Raw genomic sequence first — 24,588 nt, 5'->3', positions numbered from 1 at the left:
TCCATTTACCATAGTGCTGTTAACCATGCACACAGCCTGTCACAGACTCATGATGCCTACCCATGAGCTTCCCCTAGACAAATCTCCAAAAAGCCGTGCTTAGAGACGCACATGAGCTGTCCTCATGGAGCTGGCTGCAGTTTGGAGGATCACATAACTTGAAGGACTTCAGTGGTGGGCTGACAATTGCAGAGCTTAATGAAAGAAGGTCCACGGGGACCTACCAGGCTTATCACAACCGCAAAGCACTGTGGGAAAAGGGCTTCCTTCCCTCTTGACAGACCTCACCACAGATCCTCTAAGATTCTCCTGCTCCATAAATGCTTTTCATGTCTCCTGTATATTTCTATATATATCTATAATCTATATAATCTATATAACCTATAATCTAAAGAGCCCAGTCCACTCAAAAATATCTGCAAACCAGCTAGAATATTTGTGTTTGTTCCCCTTGCTGAAATGGGATGTGCTTGGTGAGAGTCTCTTAAAATAAGAGTTCAAATAAGAGATGAAAACCTTGTTCTAAGGGTACATTTTTTTCGTTATATGGAGTCATAAGGCGTTTTAAGATTACTGAGCTCAGAGATGGAATAATACTTTCAGTATAATATAAACAAAGCACACACGTTTCACTTGCTGGGCTAGCTTATTTGTAAGCCAGGAAGAAACAGAAGCTGATATAGGAAGAAGCAGAAGCTGATATGGCTCTCAGTAAAGACAGTGTCAAAAATCCCCATGAGGTTGAGAGGAAAGCAATTTTTTCAGGTCAATTATTACCTTCATGAGACTTTTAGCTGTCAAAATTTATTTCAACAGAGTGAAAAGGATTGACTTAAAATTTGTGCTGTCATTGCTGCCATCACCGTAAGGAGCTCTTTGACACTTTGCCAAGCGTAGCAGGAGAGTGCAGCCGGCAACAAGGTTTCTGGCCCGAGTGCAGCAGTTGTAGCCAGCAACCAGTGGCAAAACCTATGTGAATGGGCAAAAGGGTGAGATTTGCCCTAAATCACCCATCCCCTCTCATCCACATGCAGGTGGAAAATCAAAGGGGAGAGCTCAGGAGGGAACCAGCCAGTTCAGATGAAGCTGGAGCCTGTGCTCACTCTAGTGATGCACACAGGGCTCTGGAGGCACAATTTCTTGGTGGCATTCAGGGGATTTAGGGAGCTGTAAGGAGCCCTCCTGACAGAAATCCACCTGCGAAAGCTGCCCTGACTCAGGTGGCTGGATAGAAAACCACATCCAAACCTTCTGCTGAATGCCACTGATGGCTTTCAGCCCAAGTGCTGTGTGGCTGAGGAGTCGCACTCCATGTCGAGTGGAGCCCCTGCAGCCTTTTGGTCCCAGGTTACAGCCCAGGGTTAGAACAGCCCAGCTCCACGTAATTATCACATAAAACCAGCTTCCTTTGAAAGCTTGCTCTTTCAAACAAGCAATAAAGAGTTCTGTGTAGCTGTGCTGAATTAATATGGGGCAAGTCTCAAGATTCTTAATCAGCTTTAGCTGGCTTTTACTTTGGGAAACTTCCCACTGAACTTCTGAGTAAGGACATAAGAATTTGTCCAGAGTAACCATTTTCAGCATGAAAGGAACGTTTACTATGTTATTCCCATCTGGCTTTCCTAGAATATCTCATCTGTTATTCCCTTCACACGCCTCTGTGAAAAGAACCCTGTAGGATGAAGTCATCTTGAAGTGGTTTTTTTTTTGTCCTAAAAATCTGCATATTCTTACTATGGTTACTTTGATCAGAGTAAACACGCCTGCGCTCCCAGTCTGGGGCATTCCTCCCACACTTTGAATACAGATTTTCTGCTTTGCTGTCCTCTCACCCAGAGTGAGAGAATGACCCCTCCCACCTATCTCCCTACACCAGACAAAAGCCAGACAGCTTAAGATGCTTAAACATTGGCAGATTTATAAGCCTCATCTCTGCTCTGACCCCTGCAAGTCTTGCATGCTGATGAGAATGAGAAAGGTGTAAATTCTTACTGTCCACCCTCTCCATGTTCTTCTTCCCTTATTTCCTCCTTGACCCACCTCCCTCATCCCTATATTCATGTGCTTGAATGTTCATCCCTTATTCTCTTCTGGTTATCAGATGATCGTGGTTGTGTGGACAGCATCCCTGCCTGTACTGAGGCTCTGCCCAATACTCTGGTACCCAAATTCGCTTGGGAGACTTTGGGTATTCCTGCAGTGCAAATGATGATGATGATGATTAAAAGAGTGCCCACCACTTTTCCATTCAGCCAGCAGATGTTCATGCTGAAATGTTCTCTTCTGTTCCCCTGCTTGGGTCCATAGCCAGTGTTACAGACTTACCAGAGGGCAGACCAGGAGATCCACAGCCATGATGTTGGTGACATAACTGAGAGAGCAGATGTTTGACTGCTCAAAGCATAAATGATGGATAATTATTTAAACAGACCTTTCTCAGGGTGTAACTCTTTAAGCTATTTGAAGCCCAGGAGATGTGAAAGGTGAGCTGCTGACAGAGAAGTCAGAAAGATGGCTGAGGAAGTGTGTGCTCCCTGGTTGGAGCATAAAATGTCTGTGCTGCTTAGCAGCATCCTCCAGATGGTGAATCTGTGCTGTCACATTCCTGGAGCTGTTCCTTGGGGACCCTGGGCCAGATGATGGGAGTGTGCTAGGCAGAGTGCCTTCACGAATGGTGAAAAGTGGAGAGGGGAGATCCAGTGAGATATCTTGGGTTTGCACCAAGGACACCACCCACCACCCCCCAAGAGCAGGATGAAACGGACAACGAATAGCCAAATCAATTACGTCTGCACTAAATTATCAGCTGACCGCTGCAGACACCGCGGTGGGGGAAAACAAGAATCTGAATATGTGGAAGAAAATGATCCACATCTACAGACCAGGGCTGGAGGGCAAAGGGACTGCCTAGTGCAGCGCCCACCAGCCAGAGGCCAGTGAGCTGCAATGGGAAGCAGGAGCTGGTTGGACCAGGGCAATGCTGCCTGGGGCTCAGATATGCTGCCTCTCCAAAGGGCCAGGAGGGTCCCCTGCAGCCACCACCCTGCAGCCATCTGGCTGCTGAGATTCTCCCAGCTGCGTAGCACCGTAAAGATATCTGACACACAAAACACTTGTTTACTGGTACTGCATGCTCACGTTTGCAGGCAACATTTGGATAACCAGTTCAGAGGCAACTACTCATCCTTGGTTTAAAATTAACATTACCTCTCTTTTAGGGGCAGCTAATACCATACGTGACTAATGGGTTTGTCCGTCCAGAGGATAGCTATGGGTAACACCAGAACAAACTGTGAATGGTGATTTTTAGCTGTGTAAGCACACCAATCCCCAAGGAAAAGGCCACCTCCTTGATCGTCAAGTCTTCATTATCTGTGAGACGTGGCAAATGCAGGGAGTGAATAACTGCCCTCCCCATGGTCAGGATGCTGACCAAGGCAGGAAAGAAAGGAGAAGGGTGGGAAGCAAAGGCAGAGTGAAAGGACGGAGGTGTTGAGGACAAAGACAAGGTGGCTGAAGCTCAGGAACACACCACAACATAGGACAGGACCTCGGTGGTCTTACCATTCCCCCAGGCATTAGGAGCTGCCAGTGCCTAACATGATGTACAAGTCATAAATTCATCCGAAGACTGTTTTAATAAGGAAAAATGTAGATTGTGTTCGACCATGACTAAATAAGGAAACACAGTATTTCATAATTGAATGTCCCACTGAAAAGGGCAGCTGCATATACTGGTGCCACCTGACCACCCTCAGCATTCAGAAAGCAGGTCCCAGTCAATGGATATTTTCTGCCTATTTCTGTCACCAGGAGATAATTATACCTCTGCATTAAGATAATGTGTTTCTTACAAGCTCTTTGCTGCTGTCATATCACACAGGCAATCTATAAGATGGTTTCTTCTGTAATGAAGATGCCAGAAGACGAGTCAACACCAGAGAAGAGGACAGAGAAGATCTTCCGCCAGATGGACACCAACCGTGATGGTAGGCACCCTCCAGACACTGGTGCGGCCACCTCTGCCCCCATGCTGGGTGGCTGGGGTACCCTGCCTACACGCGGTGACCCCTCAAACCCACCACCCTGCTGCCCAGGCAAAACCACCACCACCCACAGCCAGCGGGGTGCAGGCAGGCAGGGCTTTGCCTTGTGGGGTTCCTTTCCCAGGGGTTTTCCATGGGTGCCGCCAGCTTCCTTCCACCATGCTTGTCCAGAAGCTTGGCAGGTGTGCTGCAACCCACCAAGTGTGCTAAGCAATCGTATTGCTTTTCTAGGGAAGCTCTCTCTGGAAGAGTTCATCCGAGGCGCCAAGAGCGATCCATCCATAGTCCGTCTCCTGCAGTGTGATCCCAGCAGCGCCGGGCAGTTCTGAACCTGTTCTTTGGATGAATTCTGTATCTGCTTTTTGTTTTTTCCTTGCCAAACAACATTCATGGTAGTGTTGCCTCTGTATGGCCAATTATGCCTTCTTTTGTGGCATCTTATAGCTTTTTTGTTGTGGATTAATTATAAGAATGCTGAATTGCTCTTAACAATTTGTCCAGAGCACAGGCAGTACTGTTTTAAACAGATATTGTGGTGTTATCATTGTTTTAAATATTTCATTTTGTTTTTTGTTTTAATGTGTCTGTTTTGGAAAGTATGTGTTGAGAAGGAGGAAACCAACAACAAAACCCTTGGCAGCAAGACACACTGACAGATTTTTAGATTGCTGCTTTAGTAGCTGAGTATTCACTCATGGGACCTGAAAATGTAGAAGAGGTTGAACCAAAGGAGTTGCGATGGGTGGGGTAGAATTCACCTGGTACCTCCTGTCCTGTCCAGGAGGCACCAGTTAAGGTCAAAGACAGGATCAGGAAGAAGTACGAAAGTGCAAAACGGGTGCAGGGTGTGTTGTCTGCACCCCTGTTCCTGCTCCTCATTGTTTCAATGCTGTGAACATTTTGCAGGTTGTGAAGGAGAAGGGAAAAAACAAAGATGGACAGTTTTTCCTAGGTTTACAGTGGTTGGTTTCACATGGCTTTATTTGAAAATTCAGCAATTTGCAATCCTGATCCCCAAATCCACAACTGACAATACCTCTTGCCATTTGGGATCAGCAAAGGCAGACACAAATATGGAAAAGTGGGTCCTGACAATGAATTTAGGGGAGATATATGTTGAATGTGAAATTTTCAGGTTAGTAATAAAGCAGTTTCTATTAAGGAGAGTGGGCATTCATGTGAGGAACTCACGGACACGCAGCTCCAGCTGAGGCACATCTGCTGTTCTGAATGCTCTTGCATAGTATGAAGTTTGGGGGATGTTTTTGTCTCTCTTCACATAGCTAACAGAGTTTCTGAGCCTGCTCTTAGGGGAAGGCTGTCATCAAAACTTGTTTTAAACATAAAATTGTAGCATTTATATTTCATTTATTTTAGTAAAGTTCAAAAAATCTGTGCTGAAATGAGGAAATGGTACGCTTTATGGTATATTTATATATATAAAAATTAAATCAAAAAAAAGATCAGCTCTTGAGAGAAATGTTGAATGTTTATCTTTTCGCCTAGATGCAGGAGTTCTGAAGTTTGCTGCTGCAAAACTTTATCCTTTGGTCAAAGTTACTGTGTGCAAAGCTAGTACACATATGTGGGATTTCTTAGGGACTTTACAAGCACTGCTGCAACAGAAAAGCTTTAGCAACAGGAGGCATTATGCTGACTAAATTGGCATTAATCTGTCATTAGCTAAAGTCTGCTCTGTGATCCTGTTGGAGAGGTACCCATGTAGGCAGTGCACAGCATTGGGAATTTGTGAGCTCATTAGAGTAACCTTTGCCTGACAGGCAAGGTTGGCATTTTGTCAAGTGACCTTGTAGATGCTAATCCCCAGTAGCCTTAATTTAAAATAAACTAAGTAAAATAAGTCTGCTTTGCAGATGATTATTAGCTAACGACTAATTAGAAGACATGAATAAGTAGCTGAGTATGAATAATTTTTTGTTGAACACTAGCTTGCATGTACAATAAGTGAGAGAAATAATCCTACACTTAATTTTTCCGTATCATTTGCTTTGCCTGGTGTGAAGTGCAGAGCACATTAAAATAAAATAAAAATAAATTGAAAACAACATCACTAATCAGTTGTACTAAAATTATTATGAGTGGCCAATTACACTCAATAAATATCTTAAGGCACACACCTTTGTCTCGAATGATCACAGAAACCCAGCTGATGATATATTGCCATTATATTAATCAAAATACCAAGCAGAGATGTGGGGGGGGAAATGAAAAAGCAAAGAAGGCCCAACCACAGACACAGATTTCAATATCTAGCACTTTTAGCTGTTACAAGCATCACTGGCAAATTTTGCACCAGTTCTTCCAGTTGATGGAAGTGTTCCCTATCTCTTCCTCCCTTATCTTCGTTAGACACCCTGTGCACAAATCTAACCCTTCAAAGGAAAGCCTGTGCCTACTTTCTTCAAGGCAATTTTCTGCTTTACCTGGAGGTGTTCTGGCTGTCTCCCCTGTATCCGTCACCTCATCTATATTGAAAGCCGTGCTCCTCCTTGAGTGCTTTGAGGGTAGTTTTTCAGCAGGATGAGCCTGACCAGACTGCTGGGGATTGCTGCAGGAAGGTCAGTGGACATGCATTGACCAACACCCCCTCTGTCAGACAGGAGCACCCGGTCCCACTGCCCCAGCACTCCTGGGGTGCTCCGTCATCACCACTGCGTGAGCAGGACTAGGTGACGTTAGAGGAACCCTGCTGAACTTCTAACCTACCAGCTGATCCAAAGCAGCCCAGACCTACAGAAGCTGGCATTTACTGAAGGTGAACTTGGGTACCTTCTACAGTTCCATCTTCTTCTTAATGTTATGAAAGCAGTTGCATGTGACTGAAGCTTTTAAAAAGTTGCCTTTTTTTTAAGCAACCGTGTTCCGTGTCTGTAGTTTTAGAAGATATTTCTGGCCCAGAACCTAATCTCTCTGTTTTTGCTCAGTAGTTTTTGGGCTTTGGGGCCAGGCTTGCTTCACGTGTTAACACTGTAAAACACATGTTTGAAAACACAACTTGCAATATGACCCCAGGCCAGCAGAGATGTAATACTTCCCACAGTTCACAAAATCTGTAAGAATAAGAATTAGCCTACAGCTGCAGAGGTCGTAGCTGGAGATAAGACTATTGTATAAATATTTACAGAGTGAACTAAGGTTATTATTTTACCTGACTAGCACTGATGATCGGTATTGTTTTAAATTATTAACTATCCCTTTCTTTCTTTGCCTCTGCATGTACTTTAAAAGTGATCCATAGCTGGAGTTGTGATAGGAGCACCTGCAGACCTCAGATCAGCAGGCCAGCAGTGGTGCCTCGGATTGGAAATTTCTGCTTTGCTGCCATTCGCATTTGCAATCATAACTACCTTCATAAACCTTCTGAAGACAAAATCACCTTTCCTGTATAAAATAGCACAGCAATCCAGACACTTTCAAGCAATCAGTTAGCAATATTTCCATGCAGGAAGGATGGCAGACAGCACACACTGTTTAACATCGCCTCTCAATTTTGTGAATGCATTCTCCAGTATTAGTTGCATGTGAAAGAGGCAACCTTCACCCATGTGTTGTCCAAATGAATTAATGAGATCATCCTGCATGTAGATGGAATGCATGGAAAATCCCAGTCCATTTATCCAGCATTCCCAGTCAGCTTCCCAAACTCTGGGCCAAAAGATGTGAAGTAAGGACTATGGCTTGAGCGCTCTGCAGCAGCCTGACTTTGCTTTAGGGTGCTTTGGGAAGGGAAAAGGGAACACAGTCCTTGTAAAACCAGCATGCATGTGTTTTTGTGAGCGCTTATGGTTTAAGAGGGACTGCAGAAAGATCTATGTTTTAACATTGTTCGAAGCCCTGTGAATTTACAGCAGTGGATGTTCCTCAGTTACACAGAGCTGCGCTGTTCCTCTTGCTGTTCTTAGGAGCTTGTAGGATTTTCATCTTATTGTTGGGGCTTTTTGTCCTTTGTTGTTCTCTGTTATAAGGCATGACCTCCACATTTTCTAGACGCTGCTGCTTAAAACAGTAAGCCAGAAGTGCGTAACTTCTGTAGCTGGACGAGGTCTATGTGCAGAACTGTTGCACACCAGCACAAGAAGTGGTCACACAAGACCAAGTCCCCACGGTTTAATAACTGCCCCTGGGAGCTGAGCCCCAGGACTTTCCGGCATGTGCTCTCTTCACTGATGGCAAACGTGCAATAATGCGGCTTAGCTGAATTCTCTTTCACCGCAGACCAGGCTAAGTCGCATTACCTTGCATTTGCTGTGGGCTGGAAGCACACACATGGGTGCAAACCTTGGCTCAGCTGACTCATGGAAACTTGGTGAACTGTGGTAAATTGATGTTGAGCCCTAATCCACAGACTAAGCTGAGATGAGAACGTGGCCGTGGCCATGGCCATACGTGTCTCCGTACATGTGAACTGGGGAACACGGTGACAACTGGCAGGTCCCTGGGGACACGTGGCAGTGAGGAGGGAATCTCCTGCCTCAGAATGGATGTCCTGAGCTCAGCTGTCTCCCTTCTTTTAAAACTCTCTCTCTTTTTTTTTTAGCAACACTGGTGAAGATGCAACATGATAGCAATATAGCACAGTCAGGATAAAGGAGGCATCCTTCAAAAGAGTTTCCTTTTGAAGCCTAGTGTTCAAGCGCCAAGTGAAACAAGCAGAGGGGAGGGCTGGACAAGACCTCCTGAACACTGGCTCCACCAGCACCTCCTTTTGTCTTTTTCATGGTGCTCCCTTGGTTTCCTGGTGAAGCAGTCCTTGGACTCAGGAGTTAGATGTCAGGTAACTGGTGCAAGACTGGTGAAGAATATTCACCTGCCCTTTGCACAAGCATTTGGATACATTTTTGCTCTGTGTCTTACTGGGTGGGATCTCATGTAGGAGTCTTAAAGTGGGGGAAGTCGGTTTCCTTGGTATCACGGGCAGAACTTGTGCTTAGAAATGCAGAGAAACTTGGCAAGCATCAGAGAGCCGAGCAACGCTCAGAGCTGCATGCGGAGTTTTCCATTGACTGTGCAGTAGGCAGATAAGATACAAAGCAGAGATATGTCAGACTCATGGTGTGATGTGCTCTGAGATAAGGCTAGACCAGAAATGGCACTTTCTAGCTGAGCAGCCCTGCTGCATATTCAGTCAGCGGCACTGACAAAATACACTTTCAGCATGAACATGCAGCTGCAGGAGTAGAATAAGTCTGCTCTTTCTTACATATAGGCCACAGAGCTGTTCGCCGTGTCCTAGTTAGGAGTCAAACAAACAACTCCCAGGAGGAGCATAAGACATTTCTTAAGTGTCACTGAGGGCAAAATATTGCATGCAGGGGCTTCTTCCTGGTCATGGCAGACAAGAAGGGAAAGCTCCATTTGACTCTCAAAGCCCAGGTGCCTTTTTGCAGACTGGGGAAGGTGGGAACAGCAGCTGTGTTTTAAGCACACAGAGGGAAAAAGCAGCAGGGTTTGTAAATGGGCATGGAAAGCAGTGGCAGTAGAAATTGGGACCATCACTGAGGGGCTGCAGAAGCCTGGCATTCAGAGCAGTAGAACAATCAGTTGGATGCAAAGTCAATCTCGTCTCTTGCAGAAACCATCCCTGGCTGCCACGGGTGTCTCATTTAGCAGCACCCCTTATTCCAGCCTGGCTTTCGCTGCTGTTGCTTCCAAATCATCCACATTGAGAAGTTGTTTCAGGGGTGTGGATTTTCACAGGATAAGATATAAAGCTTTTCAGATATACTCTCCATACCTTAACAAGTAACAGCTGGAATATCCAGATGTGAAGGGATTCTTGTAATGTACAGATTTGATTTCCTCATTGCTCCCACAGGTTGTGTTATTTTAATGTGTATAGCTGGGATTAAGCTATCATGTAAAATGCTGACTAATGCACAATAAATAAGGCAAAAAAGAGCTTGGGTTGTAGTCAACAATGTGAAAAGACTAGAGAAGTTAGAAACTGTAAGAGACATCACTGCCTTTAGGTCAGGTTCTGAATCCACAGGGTGAAACCCCCTTAGCAATATTCAGCACAGAATAGCTCCTCTGCACCAGTCCCATCTGTGGGACCTCCTGGGCTGCTTCGTCCCCACGTCATCATGTGCTGAGGCTGGGACTCTGGGTCCTGCCACAGAGATGGTCATCTGAGCTTATTCAGCCTGCTGAGTGCTTCCCAGATCTCGAAGCACAGGACGGCCACCTCCTCGGTAGTGTTCGCTTACTGTGCAGCTGAGATATGTCTTAGATCTTCACCTCTTGCCCTGATCTTATACCAAAGATGTTCTCACCTTCCCAGGGCAGGTGCTCAGGGGGTCTGGCTCTCCGAGGCTTTGTGCTCACCTCCCTGTTGCCATCCCTACCCTCTATATGAATGAATAACAAACACCAGCCCTGGCATCTGGAGGAGCCAGGCTCGATGCACTCACATGGAACAGCTTCTGATTCGGTTCCCAGCCTTTAGTCCTCCTGTGTATACCTTGCCAACCACACTATTTATCTCCTATTATTAAGTAATGGCAGTATTAAACATTTCAGGAACACACTGAACCTCTGGAACAATCTGTTTTTCATTACCGCGTATGTGTTTGTTGATGCACTGCAGACTGAACCTGACCGGTGCTCACTGTCTGCTCCCACGGTTTATTCTACAGAAAGCTGATTTCTTCCAGGCAGGAGCAGTAAGCAGTATCTTCCTATGCATCACCGTTCAGCGTGCAGTGCCCTGATGCTGCCTGGAGCACCCAGATGCTGTGTACCAAGAGATAATTTTGGCACAGTACTGTCAGGCAAAAACTCTTCCTGCCATCTGTCAAAAACACGTGCCAAGGGTGTGACCTCTGGTTTTCTCCTCCCTGGGTCAGGGGTTTCAGTGGTATTCAGGGTTGGCCTCACGTTGCCCCACCAAATGGGATGATGGTGATTAGTAAACCCACCTGAGAAAATCCTCTTAAATTCTAAGCTTCGTTTTTGCTGTTAATTGGCTGCGCTCAGAGAGAAGATTAATGGTCCTACGTGATTGTTTGGGGGAGAACTTGCAGTTCCTTGCCACACCACCTTTTTATTTCCTGTCATTAGCTTATTCCCATTTCCAGGGCAACCAAATAGGTTTTATTAGTATCTGGGAGAAAAAGAAAGAAACAAAAACAGAGTTTCAACCTGATAAGGATCTAAGGAAGCTTACTAAAGACATTGCACTCCATGTTAGTCATATGAATGCTCTACAAGATCATGTTTCTTTGGTATTTTGTGTTCAATTCCCTTATTCATGTTTTAGTTGTGTTCATGATTTATTTGTTTATTTTGGATCCTCTTAGATTCAGCCCTGCTCGTTGTTTAGCTCATGTGCTAGCAAAAGTCCTAATGATCCCAAGAGCAGAGCTGCCTGAGCAATTACTAGCGAGGTGGGCTCACTGTGCCGAGTGAAAATGAAGTGCTTAATTACATTAGGGATTATTTTTGACTGCACATTTGCTGTGAGGAGACAGATTGAGCCACATTTCAATACGCTTAACTCTTCCACTTGCTCACTTCAATTCCATCCAAGCAGTCTTGTAGTTAATATTTGTATATTCAGTTCTATTTTGTTCTTGAACCTGAGGTGACCAATATTGGCCTCTTCTGACAGAAGTACTTGGTACCCTTTGATTTTTAAATATTGCCGAGTGAACGACGTGATGGATGCAAAAGTAAATAGTTATACATTTGTTTGTGTAAATTTGGGCAGATATTTTTGATGCTGTAGAGACTAATAAATTGAGATAAACCATGGCCAAAAGCTGAATGGATCCAAGTGCCCAGTTCCTGTTTAAGTCCATGACCATTCCTAAGGAAGAGCTTTCTCATTTCTGTTCCCTCAGGCTGTTTCTACATTGCAGCATAGAGTAGACATACCAAATCTAACTTTAAATAAGCTACCACGGGCAGACTAACTGCAGCAGCATGGAGTTCAGCATATCCTGTGTCTTGGCAAAATTAGATACCTCTCTAGAAGAATGCTTTGTAAGCAAACCTACATATCCTAAGGAAGACTTTTAGAGCTCAGAAAGGAGGGACAACTATGAATTAAATTAATGTGGTCTGCATATAGTTTTCTTATGGCTGTCTAGAATAGCTATTGTCCTGCGTGTAGCTGCCTATAGCTATTGTGATGCGTTAATTTTTCCCCCTGATTCTGTTGTAAGCTCATCTGGTGATATTCTGAGTCTCCAGCCAGTTCTCAGCCAGGCAAAGCCCACAGAAAGGACATCTGGAGATGAGATGCCTTCAGGAAGACTGAGGGCAGCTCTCGGGATTTGTCCCTGTGCTGTTGCATGCTTTGGGAGCGTGTACCTGCAGAGCAACGCATTACACCTACCTGGTAAAATGGAAGTAGATGATCAGGCCATCGGAGGGGACAGAGAATTTGGCGGAGGGTTGTGTATGTGTTTTGTGCCCCCCAGCACGCGCACCGCTCCCCCTGCTATTTACTTGCAGTTAGGACCTTTCTTGAACTCCTAGTGTCGGAGTAAAGTTTTTTTATGCTGATAATGTATTTGTATTATGCAATGTACTCAGAAAAAAACCAGAAGATTATCTCTCTATGACTGTCCTCTTCTCTTGAGAAGCTGTTCTCTTCTGTACATATGATATGCAGAATGTATGGGTCTTGCATTTTTAAGACTGTACTAATTAATGTGTGATACTATTGTGGTTTTGTAGTGGCATCTTTGATGTAAGATGTAAAAAATATTTAAAAGGATTTTTTTTATTGTTCAGCTTTTAGAGATAGCACCAAGGACTGCATGTTCACTAGAATCAGCCTTTTGCAAGGGCTGTCATAGCTGTACACAGGCACTGGTGTTTCACCCGGAGCATAGTACCTGCGTTCTCGTTTTAATAGGGGTCAGTTTTGAGTGGAAACTTAATTCTTCCTGAAAAGCCTAGTTTTCTGTCTTTCCCTCTCTCAGACACAAGCTTCCCACTCCTGTGCTGGGTGCCAGTCCCAGCCCCAGAAGGATACCCAGCCGGGGAGTCCCACTTGCAGCACCCCGCTGGCCCCAGCATCAGGCTTCCTTATCCCTTAGCCCACCCCTGTGCACACTCAGTTTTCCTTGGGACTGCTGGCTATACCAGAACAAAAAGGATAGGTTCATATTTTAAGACCATTTTTGCATGTCACTTTAAAATTAATTAACTAAAATTTTGAAGAGTTAAGCAAATAAGGAAAAGAGGAGCCTGAGTGGCAGATTTGGCATCAGAATCTTACTGGAGTGCTTAATATAGTGAGAAGTTGGGTCAGTCCCTAAAAGGCAGGACCATTTCGGGGGCTTAGGTCTACATTTCTTGTCAGGTTTGGAAAAGGAAGAAGGGCTCGGATCTAGCCTTTCAGGCAGGGCTGACTTACTCAGCAGATTGAGTCAGAGATGCTTCTCCAGATCATGTCCTGGGCCAAAAGACAAGACATGCTACAGCTTAGGGGTTTTTGTTCTTTTAGTTTTTTTCTTTTTAATAGAGAAAGCAGTTCAAACTGCACCTGGCAAAATGACTGACTTCAAAAGCATGTTTTTCCTTGTTATATAGACACTCACAAAACAGCATTGTGTGGTTAAAAAGGCGCATTTGTGATAGTTTCTTTTTCAGTGCCAAAATATATAAGCAGTATTGTCTGAAGGGAAATAAGAATTTTTTTACTGTATTGTTATTACTGTTGAACAAATATTGTTTTTAAATGTTAGATTTTGAAGACTTTTGTATTGTAAACTGTTTTGTGACATGGTGCTTTTTCATACTGGAATTACTGATTGCACCTAAATATGAATTATTTTGTTTTCTTATATAAATATGTAACCTTGAACAATCTTGATGAAAACCAATGTATGGTGGATACTGACAGTTCAAATTCTCCTACTGAAATCCCCTAAATGTTCTTTCCTACTAATAATAAATATTCTGCTGCAGCTAGCTATGATGTGCCATGTGCTGTTACTCCCTTCACACCAGAGCCTTAAAGTCTCATGTAGCCCCATGATCTGGTGAGCAAACCTCGGAGAAGCCTCCACCTGCTGCCCTCACAGCCCCTGTCCCGCTCACCACCGCGGGCAAAGGGGCAGCAGCCGGGCAAGCCAATTTGGAGGGTTTAGCAAGGGCTTAAGCCGTGCGTGGGTGCTGTGCTGGCACATTGCAGCCAGCTGGGCTCTCCGCCACTTTTTCATCCTGCAGCTAAAGCTGGCAGCCAGGCATGGAGCGAGATAATGTGGAGTGGTTTATAGAAGCAAAGGAAGGACAGCACAAGGCTGAAAGCCTTGTTCCTTTAGAGCTGGAAAGGCCAGCTTAGCTTGCTGGTGGAAGGGTTCCCTGCCATAAATAAATCTCTCTCCATGTTTAATGCGTTTTTTTGTCCCCAAATGACTAGCATGCCATCAGGGGGGCAGGATGTGGGGAGGGACCACAGGTTGGTAGGGTGGTAGCTGTGGTTACTCGCTCTGAGACGTGGCTCACGGGGCAGCAGCAAAGCCCATTGCAGCAGGGGCTCATGCCAGCCTCAGCAGGGCTTTGGAAGGGGCTGGCTCACGCTCCTGTGCTCCTTAAGCTCCTCAAACTTTTACCTGGGTTAAATTTGGAGCTGGGATTAGCACCAGGGTGCTAAAAGTAGTTTGAATCCTTCTGGAAGGTAACTGAAACCAATGCCTATTTCCTCTTAAGATTAAAAAAAACCCCAGACTATTTGTGGAACTGCACATTAATTTGGCTTGAAACAGGCTGGAGCCTGGGTGGAGGATCAGTTACATAGCCCAGGTAACCTGCGTGCTTAGTGCACCTTTGAACTGTCTTTAGTACACGAGCACACTGGAAGTGTGCCAGAGTCCCTGTGAAAATACGTTCCCCTCACCCTCCCATTAGGGCCAGAACATGATTTAGCATTAAGGTGTAAAAAAGGCAGAAGCGTAAGAAGGTGTTCATTTGCATCAGGATGCTAAAATTGTCCACTTACCACCTTTGCTGGCCTGTGCATCTCGCTGTGCAAAGTCCAAGGCTTCTGTCCCAGGACAGGGATGTAGACAGGCTCCCAGAGCAGGGCCTGGCTTCAGGTGATGGCCACCACCAGGCACTCAAGCACATGTTGCACCCGTGCAGCCTGGGACCGTCCCTCCCACCGCTTTGGGGAGGAAGGGACCTGAGACCCTGCAGCTCACCAGCTTGTGAGCCCTGGGTCTGGTCCTGTCTGGGAAAGAGCACGCTCTGCAATCACTGGTTTTGGCAGCATGAGAGCTTGGAAAGGTGCCAAAAAACACAGCTTTGCTGCCCCATAAGTCCCCTAAAGGTTTGGTCAAGCGCTATAGGAAGGGTGTTTTGCTCCCCTCTCCTAGGAGAGGGTCAGGTTTTTTTAAAGTCCTTGTCTGTCACCTAGGTAAACCCCTTCTCAGACACATCAGAAATGGTCTGGCCTTTGAGCACATTGTGGGTGCAGCAGTTCCCATCAGCTGACACCCTTCTCACTGCTCCATGGCCTCACAGACAGAGCACTTGCAACTACTCAGCCGTTAAAGCATTCACCTTTTAAGAGCCACTCAGTAAAATGACTTCCCACAGAACACGATTAAACCTCTATTGCAGGCATTGCCCAGGAAAGGTGATTACTGTAAAAAGCCCCGTTGGAGCTGATTCTGGCTCACCCCACACTGCTTGTTCAGGCAAAGTCCCCAGGAAACTCCCCAAAACCTGCTGACTGAGGAGTTGCAGTGTCTGGGATGGCACCTGGAGGTGTGAGCTTCTCCATGGGGCCTACCTGCACCAGCAAACCGCAGCCAGTCCCACCGCTGCCATCGTATATATATACACACACACGGCATATACACATGGCTTTTGGTTTGTGCCATAGCTCAGGTGCCAACTGCAGACAGGCTGGTGGGGAACACGGGCTGCGCTGGAGACTGTTGTCAGGGCAAAAAGCATGTGGTGGGAGGGGAACGGGTTTCTGTGGTTTCCGGTGCATCTAGGAAGACCTCTTCTGCTCTTGATTAGTTGAACATACTTGCCAAACTACAAAGCACTTAGTGCCTAGCCCTCTTGCTGTATAACAAACAAACAGCTGACAAACACTTTTCAAAATTGTTAGAAAATGTCGAGCACACAGGGAAAGCTTTTTTAAAAAACCTTTGGTGGCTCTGAAAAGAGCTGGACACAACCAGAGGAGTTTTGGTTGGATGGGGATGGGGAAGGGCTGGAGGAAGCTGGGCCTTTGGAGTCAACATTCCACTGGCCAATACATTTCAGGTGAATTAACTTCTTTTCTCGTTGCCCAGGTGTGGCCTCTGCCTGACACAAGAGAGGAGATCTCAGGGGCTGGCTCTTGCGTGGAAGCTTTCCTGCTCAGGACTTGCCCTTGGCAGGAACACTGAACCCCACAGTAAGAAAGGGCTGCCCTGCCACTGCTTGGGCAGCCTCCCTTTGCCAAGGCAAATGCTTTCCCGAGCAATTTCCCACTTACTTAGATGTTCTCACCTCCTGGATTCTTGTTTGAAAAGACAAAGTCAACTGGTGGAGAATAAAATAGTTGATGAAAATGTTTTACTGCAAGATGCATGGCCAGGTGTGCTTCCGTGCTTTGGGCATGCAGGGCACAGCAGGAGCAGATGCAGGTAAGGATCTCATCCCAGGTGCCCTGGGCTCACAAAGATGTTAGTGCCAATGCTTCCAGCTGGGTTCCCAGGATTCTCCAATACGTCACAGCATCGCAATGATTGAGATGGGAAGGGACCTCTGGAAGTCATCTGGTTCAACCCCCTTGCTCAAGAATGGCCACCTAGAACTGGTTGCCCAGGACCATGTCCAGGCAGCTTTTAAATATCTCCAAGGGTGGAGACTCCACAACCTCCCTGGACAACCTGTGCCAGTGCTTGGTCACCCTTACAGTAAAAAAGTGTATCCTGATGTTCAGAGGGAATCTCCTGTGTTTCAGTGTGTGCCCATTGCCTCTGGTCCTGTCACTGGGCACCAATGAAAAGAGCCTGGCTCCATCCTCTTTGCACCCTCCCTTCAAGTATTTGTACAAACTGATAATATCCCTCCAGAGCCTTCTCTTCTCCAGTCCAAGCTCTCTCAGCCCGTCCTCACAGGAGAGGTGCTGCCATCCCTTCATTAAGTTAGTGGCCCTTTGTTGGACTCTTTCCAGTATGTCCATGTCTCTCTTGTACTGCAGAGCCCAGAACTGGGCACAGGACTCCCAGTGTGGCCTCGCCAGCAGTAAATAAAGATCACCTCCCTCAGCCTGCTGGCACTGCTTTGTCTAATGCAGCCCAGGATACCATCAGCCTTCTTCACCGCACGGGCACACTGGTTCAAACTGCTGTCCACCAGGACGCACGGGTCCTTTTCTGCCGAGCTGCTTTCCAGCTAGGCAGCACCCAGCATGTACTGGTGCATGGGATTGTTCCTTCCCAGTTACAGAACTTTGCACCTCCCTTTGTTGAACTTCATGAGGTTCCTGTTGGCCCATTTGTCGAGCCTGTTGAGGTTCCTCTGGATGGCAGCACAGCCCTCTGGCACATCAGCCAATCCTCCCAGTTTTGTGTCATCAGCAAACTTGCAGAGAGTACACTCTGCCCCATCATCCAGGCCATTAATGAAGATGCTGAACAGGACTGGTCCCAGTACTGACCCCTGGGGTATACCACTAGTCACTGGCCTCCAACCAGACTTCATGCTGCTGGTCACCACTCTGGGCTCAGCAGTTCTTCAATCCATCTCACTGTCTTGCTCATCCAGCCCACACATCAACAGCTTCCCTGTGAGGATCTTATGGGAGACAGTGTCAAAGGCCTTCCTGAAGTTCGGGTAGACAATACCCACTGCTCTTTCCCCCTGTCTACCAGGCCACTCACTGAACACATGTTTTGGGGATTATTTGTTTCAGTCTCTCTTCTTGTTTTCTTGGTCAAATGAATTTCCATTTTCTTCTTTTTGAAAAGTTTTCTGAGCTCAGCAGTAGGAACTCAGTCCCCAGTACCTAGTAATATACAGCACAGCAGCAGAAATACTATCTCATACATAGGAATATTTATTTTTTTCCTTCTTAAAAATGTACAAAAAATAAAATAACTGTATTTACAGTTTATCAAATCCCTCTCCCAGTTGCAACACTATTAAGTTACATGAGCTATTTTCTTAATATAAAAGCACACTATTTATACATTAAGTTTCCTTGTTTACCAGAAAGAGGACTTGTCATAAACTTTGGCACAAACACTCTTGTTTGTATCTTTTCTCAATTTATAGAAAATGGAAGAGCATATAAACATTTAATAAACTTTACATTTTAGAAGTCCTAAAATACTCATTTCCAGTTGCATATCAATCAATATACAGCATCTCTGACAGCTGGAAAGTTTAGCTTTTACTAATTGTTTGAATTAATTTACAGCATTTAAACAATTCATAGACTGAAAGAGGAAAATATACAAGAATGACACTTGATGTCTGAATTCCATTGGCCAAAAACTTCACAGGAGAGGAAACACGGGGAAAAAAGGTCTTTTCTTTGTAGTTTACATTCAGTGGTAAAAGTCCTCCAAAACGTCTTGATGGGGATATCACCATACATCGACAAAGCTTCACCGAAAGGTTACACTTCATTTTGGGAATATGAGCACCTACATGACTGTGTAGAAATAAACTAAAATTTGAGATTTGGGCATTTTATAATAAAACATTACATGGACGGACATAGTGCCAAACCTGTAGTGGGAACCAAAATTAGAGTTTAGAAGACTCTTCTCTTTTTGCACATCTCTATCACAGTCTTTCGAAACGCTGCCTCTGCAGACACTGCACTGCTCTAATTCTTCATAGGGAAAATGAGCTGAGCAGCAAGCCACCCTTCAGGCTGCACTAGTTAAGATCCAAGACTGCTGTCTTGAAGAACAAAAGGAAATGAGAGTTTTCTTCCTTTAAATAACCAGCCACAGCAGTGCCACAAAGAGACAAAAGGAGGCAAGGCAGATACTCCTGTCCACCGCTGAACAGTAGCCAAATCTTACTACCATTTAACTCATAATATTCGGAAGATCCAGTGTTAATCAATATTTTTCATTAAACAAAAGCAACGTGTGCATTTTAAACACCATACATGCGAGCACTTTATACTCCTCAAGACCTTTGAATCAAGCAGGGCATGAGGCAGGCCGCTGCTTCAGAAGTTTGCATTACTCTCACTGGTCCTCCCCTTCCCCATCACTTTGATAGCCTGTTTTTGACCAAAAAGGTGAACCCTGAGAGCTTGTGGCTTGCCACAAGTAGCATCCAAGGTTCAGCACTCCTCCAGCAGCTGATACTGTAACTAAAACTGAAGGGGTGTGGGGTGATGTGCTCTTGCAATGCATCTGGAGCAGGGAAACAAAGCCCTCAGACCTTGGTAGATAAAGTTAAAGGAGATCACTCTTAACTAGTTCTAGTTGTTGTGTTAAAATAATCTTACCATCAGGGTAATTCTTACTCATCCTCCTCAACCCTGCTGCCTTCATTGAGACTGTAAAAGGAACTAAAGGCAGGAGTATTAGCTGTCTTGTATCAGGAATTTGCACACTTCAAGATGTATTTAGAAAAGCTTCCAGTTAATCTTGGAAGCAACCCTCCTTCCCTGGGCAGTGCCTGACCGAAAGCTCCTGAAATGGCAATGGAAAGATAGCTCCTTAAGCCCCAGTATTTCCTCTAGCATTGCACTTCTCACTGATCCTACACTGCTCCTTGGCGCAGGATGCTGCAGCATCCAACAGACCCCAGTTCATCTCCACCCATGTGTATGTCCGATTAACTTGAGTGCTGGTGGTGCCAGGACAGCCCTGTCTTTCTCTGTGAACCCCACTTTCTCACTGCCCTCTCTTAATGCAGCACATCCCAGCCTGGGCCAGCCCCAGGCACTGCAGGCACTCGCTGTAAGTAAAGAGAGCTTGGATGGCAGGTTTACTGGGGGCAGGACCAGGCCTCAACTCCTGTGCACATTCACTCCTGTGCTTCACCCACAGCTTCTGCCCAGGCAACGTGACCAACTAAGAGATCCCGGCTAATATCCTTAGGATCCCAAACACCATCAAACAACAGAGAAATACAAGAACTAACACCACTGCTCACCAGTCCTGTGTGCTGGTCCCAGTTCCTAACGCCACCTGTCAAAACTGTCCTCTTTTTTTCTTTAGGAAAAAAGTATCTGGGCACAGACTTCTTATCTGAACCTAAGCCAAGTCTAAACAAACTGAACCACCATAAAGCCACTGTATTCTCAGCACACCAAGAGCATCTTTGCTCAAGTACATACTTATATATGTAAAAAGATAATGGAATGACTACAAAACTGTGTCAGAAGGAGAATGAGCACATGACAAAGGAAGAGGGAGGGAGGGGGGAAGACAGGACACTTTGCTTTGCAGACATATGTGGATCCTGGATATGTCAGCCCTGACGCTAATGGCCTGAACCTTTTACAGGTTCTGGTCGCACAGAAACTTTGACAGGTACCTAACATTTCTATTTGAAGTACAGATTTTAATGGGATGCTGCTGCTAATGAAGTTAAGAAAATGTGCTAGAGCTTGCAGGACAATTCATGCAAAAACATGACCGAATCAGACTGGTCAGCTACCCCAGCTACTTTGCTTGAATGTAAACAGCGCCACACAGCTCAAAAGACTACAGAATAAGCCCTGGTAAACTAGGCAGTGTTTCTAACCAGCTAATAAGAAAAGACTCTGTGACTAAATGAAAAAAAGACTTCAGAAAGAAAAAAAATAAAGAAACTCTAAAGGCTGCATGTAGGAAAGGACCCACATTTGTCTGTCACACAGGATCCACATACAGTGCATAGAGAATGAAATGTTTGCAGCTGAAACTGTCAGGATCGTGTGCTGAGCCAGAGGAGCTGGAAAGGAGAGAGAGGTGCTGGGTTTGGATGCGCTAGGGACATTCAGGCCTTGAACCCCTTTCCTAGTATGAGTTTAGCCTGCAACTTTTTCTCTTCACAGAATTCATGAGACAGAGGTGGAATTTGATGGGATAACCTTGCAGTTCAGCTTGGGTTCTGATCCAGCCCTTGTGAGAGAGACCTATCTCCACACCTCAGTAGTGGGATACTCAGTCACCACAAGTAAAATTGTTCCAGTTTCAATAAAATATTTACATCAATGCCAGATTTATATCTCAACCTAACTGTCCTAGGAATCAAAACAGAATCATTCAGTGGAGATACAAAAGCAAGTACCCTTAGGGAGAAGAGTCTGAAGCCCTGTTTCTTACAGTCTAGAGGAACGCTTTAATGAGCAGGTGCTGCAGAAAGCACCTTTCCCCCCACAGGCTTGAGAAAAGCCCATTTTGAGAGCCTCCACTTCATCAACGGAACAGACAGAAGTCCCTTCTGTACCTCTAGGCACACCAGGCAGCAGACACATGGTTCCTCTTGGATTTGGTCATAGCTGGGTGGGACACGCAGCTACCTACAGCTTGGACTTGGGCACCTAAGGTGGGCCTCATTGCATCAGAGCACCCCAGGCTCTGTAGCATGGTTTGCTCCAATATTTCAGTATAAAACTGCGTGGGCAAGGGCGGAGCATATGAGTACAGGTACAGTTTTCAGCTTCTCAGTACACACTCCGTAACAGACTGCAGCAATCTAATCCTCTAGGAAAGATTCTGTTGAACCCTAAACTCAATACGTACAAAAACATAGTGGCAGTAAACATGCCCACATACAGTAGTTAAAATATATTATTGCATATTATAAACATTATATACAAGGTTAAAATGGTTTCTTTACCACTTACTTACAAGTGACATTTGTAGCTGAATGCCATACTTACAAGTCCTCATTGCTACGTGCTGAGAACTACCAGAGGTATTTGGCAAGACTATACACTATAGAGAGATATGGATCGGTCTGAGCAAGTGAACTCTGTCAGCCACTTTCCCCGTCTTTAGCACTGCACCAGTTTTTTAGCCATGATGGAGAAAACTACTGGTAAAGTGATTTACACCAGATTTCTGAAACTAGACCAGCATGGTTCCTTAACATGTTTTAGAATGAGCTTATCCACACTAAAGTATGGATTAAAATGCTGCATTTCACATTTGGAGTGGGTCATCTGGTTACAAATCTGGGGGCTGGTAACTGCTTGTACACTAGAGAGTGGGGAACAATAAATAAGGGACCAGGTTAACGTGAGTGGCCTTGTGCTTGACAAACCCAAGTCTCTATGCAGTGGGTGCACATGTGCAGAATGGACAGTATTTTCAAAGCAGTCTTGTAACAGTTTCTCTGATCATTGTCTGTCAGGTTCCCGGGGAATCTTCTCTTTCCAAGAAGGATGAAATGCTGTGGTTCCTTACAAAAAGGCTCTGCCTGAGGCTAGATCTCTGTCAGTGTGATCTTGAAGCCTTCAACCATGCTTTCCATGTGCAGGATGAACGTGTCCTCATTGGAGTAGTGCTCAATAATGTTGTCATCCATATTTACCAAGATACTGGTGACAAAGGCAAAAATCAATAGTTTTATGTACCAGGACACTGAAAAGGAAAGCCATGCACTCCACCGCCTGTGCTCACTTCACTACAATGCAAAAACAGACTCCACCACATGCCCATACAGGCACAAGAGTGGAAATCATCATCAAGATCTGCCCCATAGTCCCTTATAGTCTTTGGATTAGAGGGTGCTCCTTGCAAAGTAGCTAAGGTAAGAGCCATGCCAGTGCCGGGATGTTAACCCACTTAACCCACTTAAGTTGCCTACAAGGTGAGCTGCACTCCAGTTCCCTGGCAGTCCCAGGGGTGGTGTTTCCCATGCCTGGTGTTGGCTCCCCCAGGTACATCTCCATGCTACTCCTCAGCCGCAGCATGTGAGCTGCTGCACCTCTGTGGTGTGAGTCCTTAACATGGGGAAGCAGTGTAATTTGTGCTTTGCATGCAGCTCTCAGGCCTAGAACTCAGCTTGGATGTGAGAATGTCGACAACAACGATTAGAAGTGTATATGAGTGTTTTCCTCACTCCTTACTATAAAGTGTTTCTTCCAACAAACATCTCACTTGGAAACAGTGTTAGAAAGAAGCAAAACATGAGAAGTTTCACCTGTCTTCTCAAAAGCTAAAGAAATCCCTAGACAAAAAAATGCCCTAAGCTAGAGTTACAGCTGAAAATAAATGATTGATTTAAAATTATATCACTACCATATTGCGGTTATTTAGAAGTAAAAAAAGTTGAAGTGGAGAGATTTAGATTTATGGCAAGGAGTAGTAGCCTAGCTATTCTAAAATCACAGCTGTGGTGCTTATGTCTAAATTTACTCATCTGAAACGCCTGCAGCAAACATTGCCTGCCTGCCCTTCAGATTTGGACAGTGGCCTACTTCTTCCTAACACTGCAAGGAAACTCCACACCACATTCCCAGCAAAGGTTGCACCTCTCCCATGCTAGAGCTCCACAATGTTGTTGAGCATGTAGTCTACAAAACAGACTTTATCCAAACACACCTTCCAAACGCAAACTCTGTTTCTTCACAGTAAACCTATGAATACTGGTCAGATGCAGACTGAAGATTCATGTTTCCTCCTCTGCCACCCTTTGCTGTCTCCACAGAGATTAAGATTTCAAGCGTACGGGTATGTCTTTTAGAAGCATTATGAGGCTCCAAGCATAGTTGGGATCTCTGAGTACTTCTAAAGGATCCTACAATACCCCTAGTTAGTTACTTTACTTACCCCTTTTTGCTCTTCTTATAAAGTTTTGCAATCTTCTCAACTGGCAGCCCATATTTCTCAGAGATCTGAAATCATAAAAATAAAATACATATCATTAAAGACTAGTGAGAAATATGAAATTATCACCTCTTACTTTACATGGGCATTAAAACACTGTCTCTGCAAACTTTGACATGACAGCTATACAGAAAAGTCACTCGCAACTATACCATAGCTTCATTTAAGGATGATTCGGGGAGGAACAATCCTAAACATCTTGATCAAAAAATCACAATTGTTTCCATCCAGAAACTTGGAGACTATAGTTCTTATAGGGTGTGAGTCATCAAAAATGCTTCAGCATCTCCTACTGCTCTGCTCAAGGAGTCAACACTCTTTCCAGCTTCAGATTCTACCAGGAAATTTCAACCTGATCAGCTGCCTTTCTGCTGTTTCTCATTCTGATTTTCTGGGCCTATGGAAGCAAAGGCTTCTTCCATTGGGCAGAAGGCAGATAAGTAGCAATACAACAGGAACAGATGGACTGATGGATCAATAAAAAAAATGCACACATTTCTATTTCTCAATGGCATTTAATGGTTTGTTAAGCTAACAGGACCCTCCATGGTACTTCTTTTGTCTGAAAAGTATCTTCAAAGTACCTTTTATTGTGGGAGGGCTACAAACATGCCATGCACAGGATTAGGAAAGTCTGTATTGTTGGGGACGTGACTCAGTCTGGTTACTAGGGTGGCAAAATGAGAACACTATTTGGCTCACAAAACATCATCTGAGCATACAGATAATAAGATGAGATGCCAGAGAGAAATGAGTTAACAAGG

General features: G+C 45.0%; 2 protein-coding genes across 5 annotated transcripts in view; one reads left to right on the top strand and one right to left on the bottom strand.

The window, feature by feature from the left end:
• Positions 1-13,991, top strand: part of NCALD (neurocalcin delta) — a 62,644-nt gene extending 48,653 nt beyond the window's left edge. Inside the window, exons 3-4 of the mRNA XM_075085527.1 lie at positions 3,884-3,989; positions 4,278-13,991. Of these exons, the coding sequence (XP_074941628.1) occupies positions 3,884-3,989; positions 4,278-4,375 (204 nt within the window). The 3' untranslated portion in view covers positions 4,376-13,991. The remainder of the gene's footprint in view (positions 1-3,883; positions 3,990-4,277) is intronic.
• Positions 13,992-18,066: 4,075 nt separating this feature from the next.
• GRHL2 (grainyhead like transcription factor 2) overlaps positions 18,067-24,588 on the bottom strand; it is a 70,201-nt gene continuing 63,679 nt past the window's right edge. For all 4 annotated transcript variants that reach the window (XM_075085523.1, XM_075085522.1, XM_075085524.1 and 1 more), the window contains exons 15-16: positions 23,768-23,832; positions 18,067-22,533 (exon numbers count right to left, since the gene is read on the bottom strand). In XM_075085523.1, the coding sequence (XP_074941624.1) occupies positions 22,419-22,533; positions 23,768-23,832 (180 nt within the window). In that variant the 3' untranslated portion in view covers positions 18,067-22,418. The remainder of the gene's footprint in view (positions 22,534-23,767; positions 23,833-24,588) is intronic.

This window comes from Phalacrocorax aristotelis, chromosome 2 (assembly GCF_949628215.1).
Source record: "Phalacrocorax aristotelis chromosome 2, bGulAri2.1, whole genome shotgun sequence".
Classification (NCBI taxonomy): Eukaryota; Metazoa; Chordata; class Aves; order Suliformes; family Phalacrocoracidae; genus Phalacrocorax; species Phalacrocorax aristotelis.
This window is presented reverse-complemented; position numbering and strand designations above follow the sequence as displayed.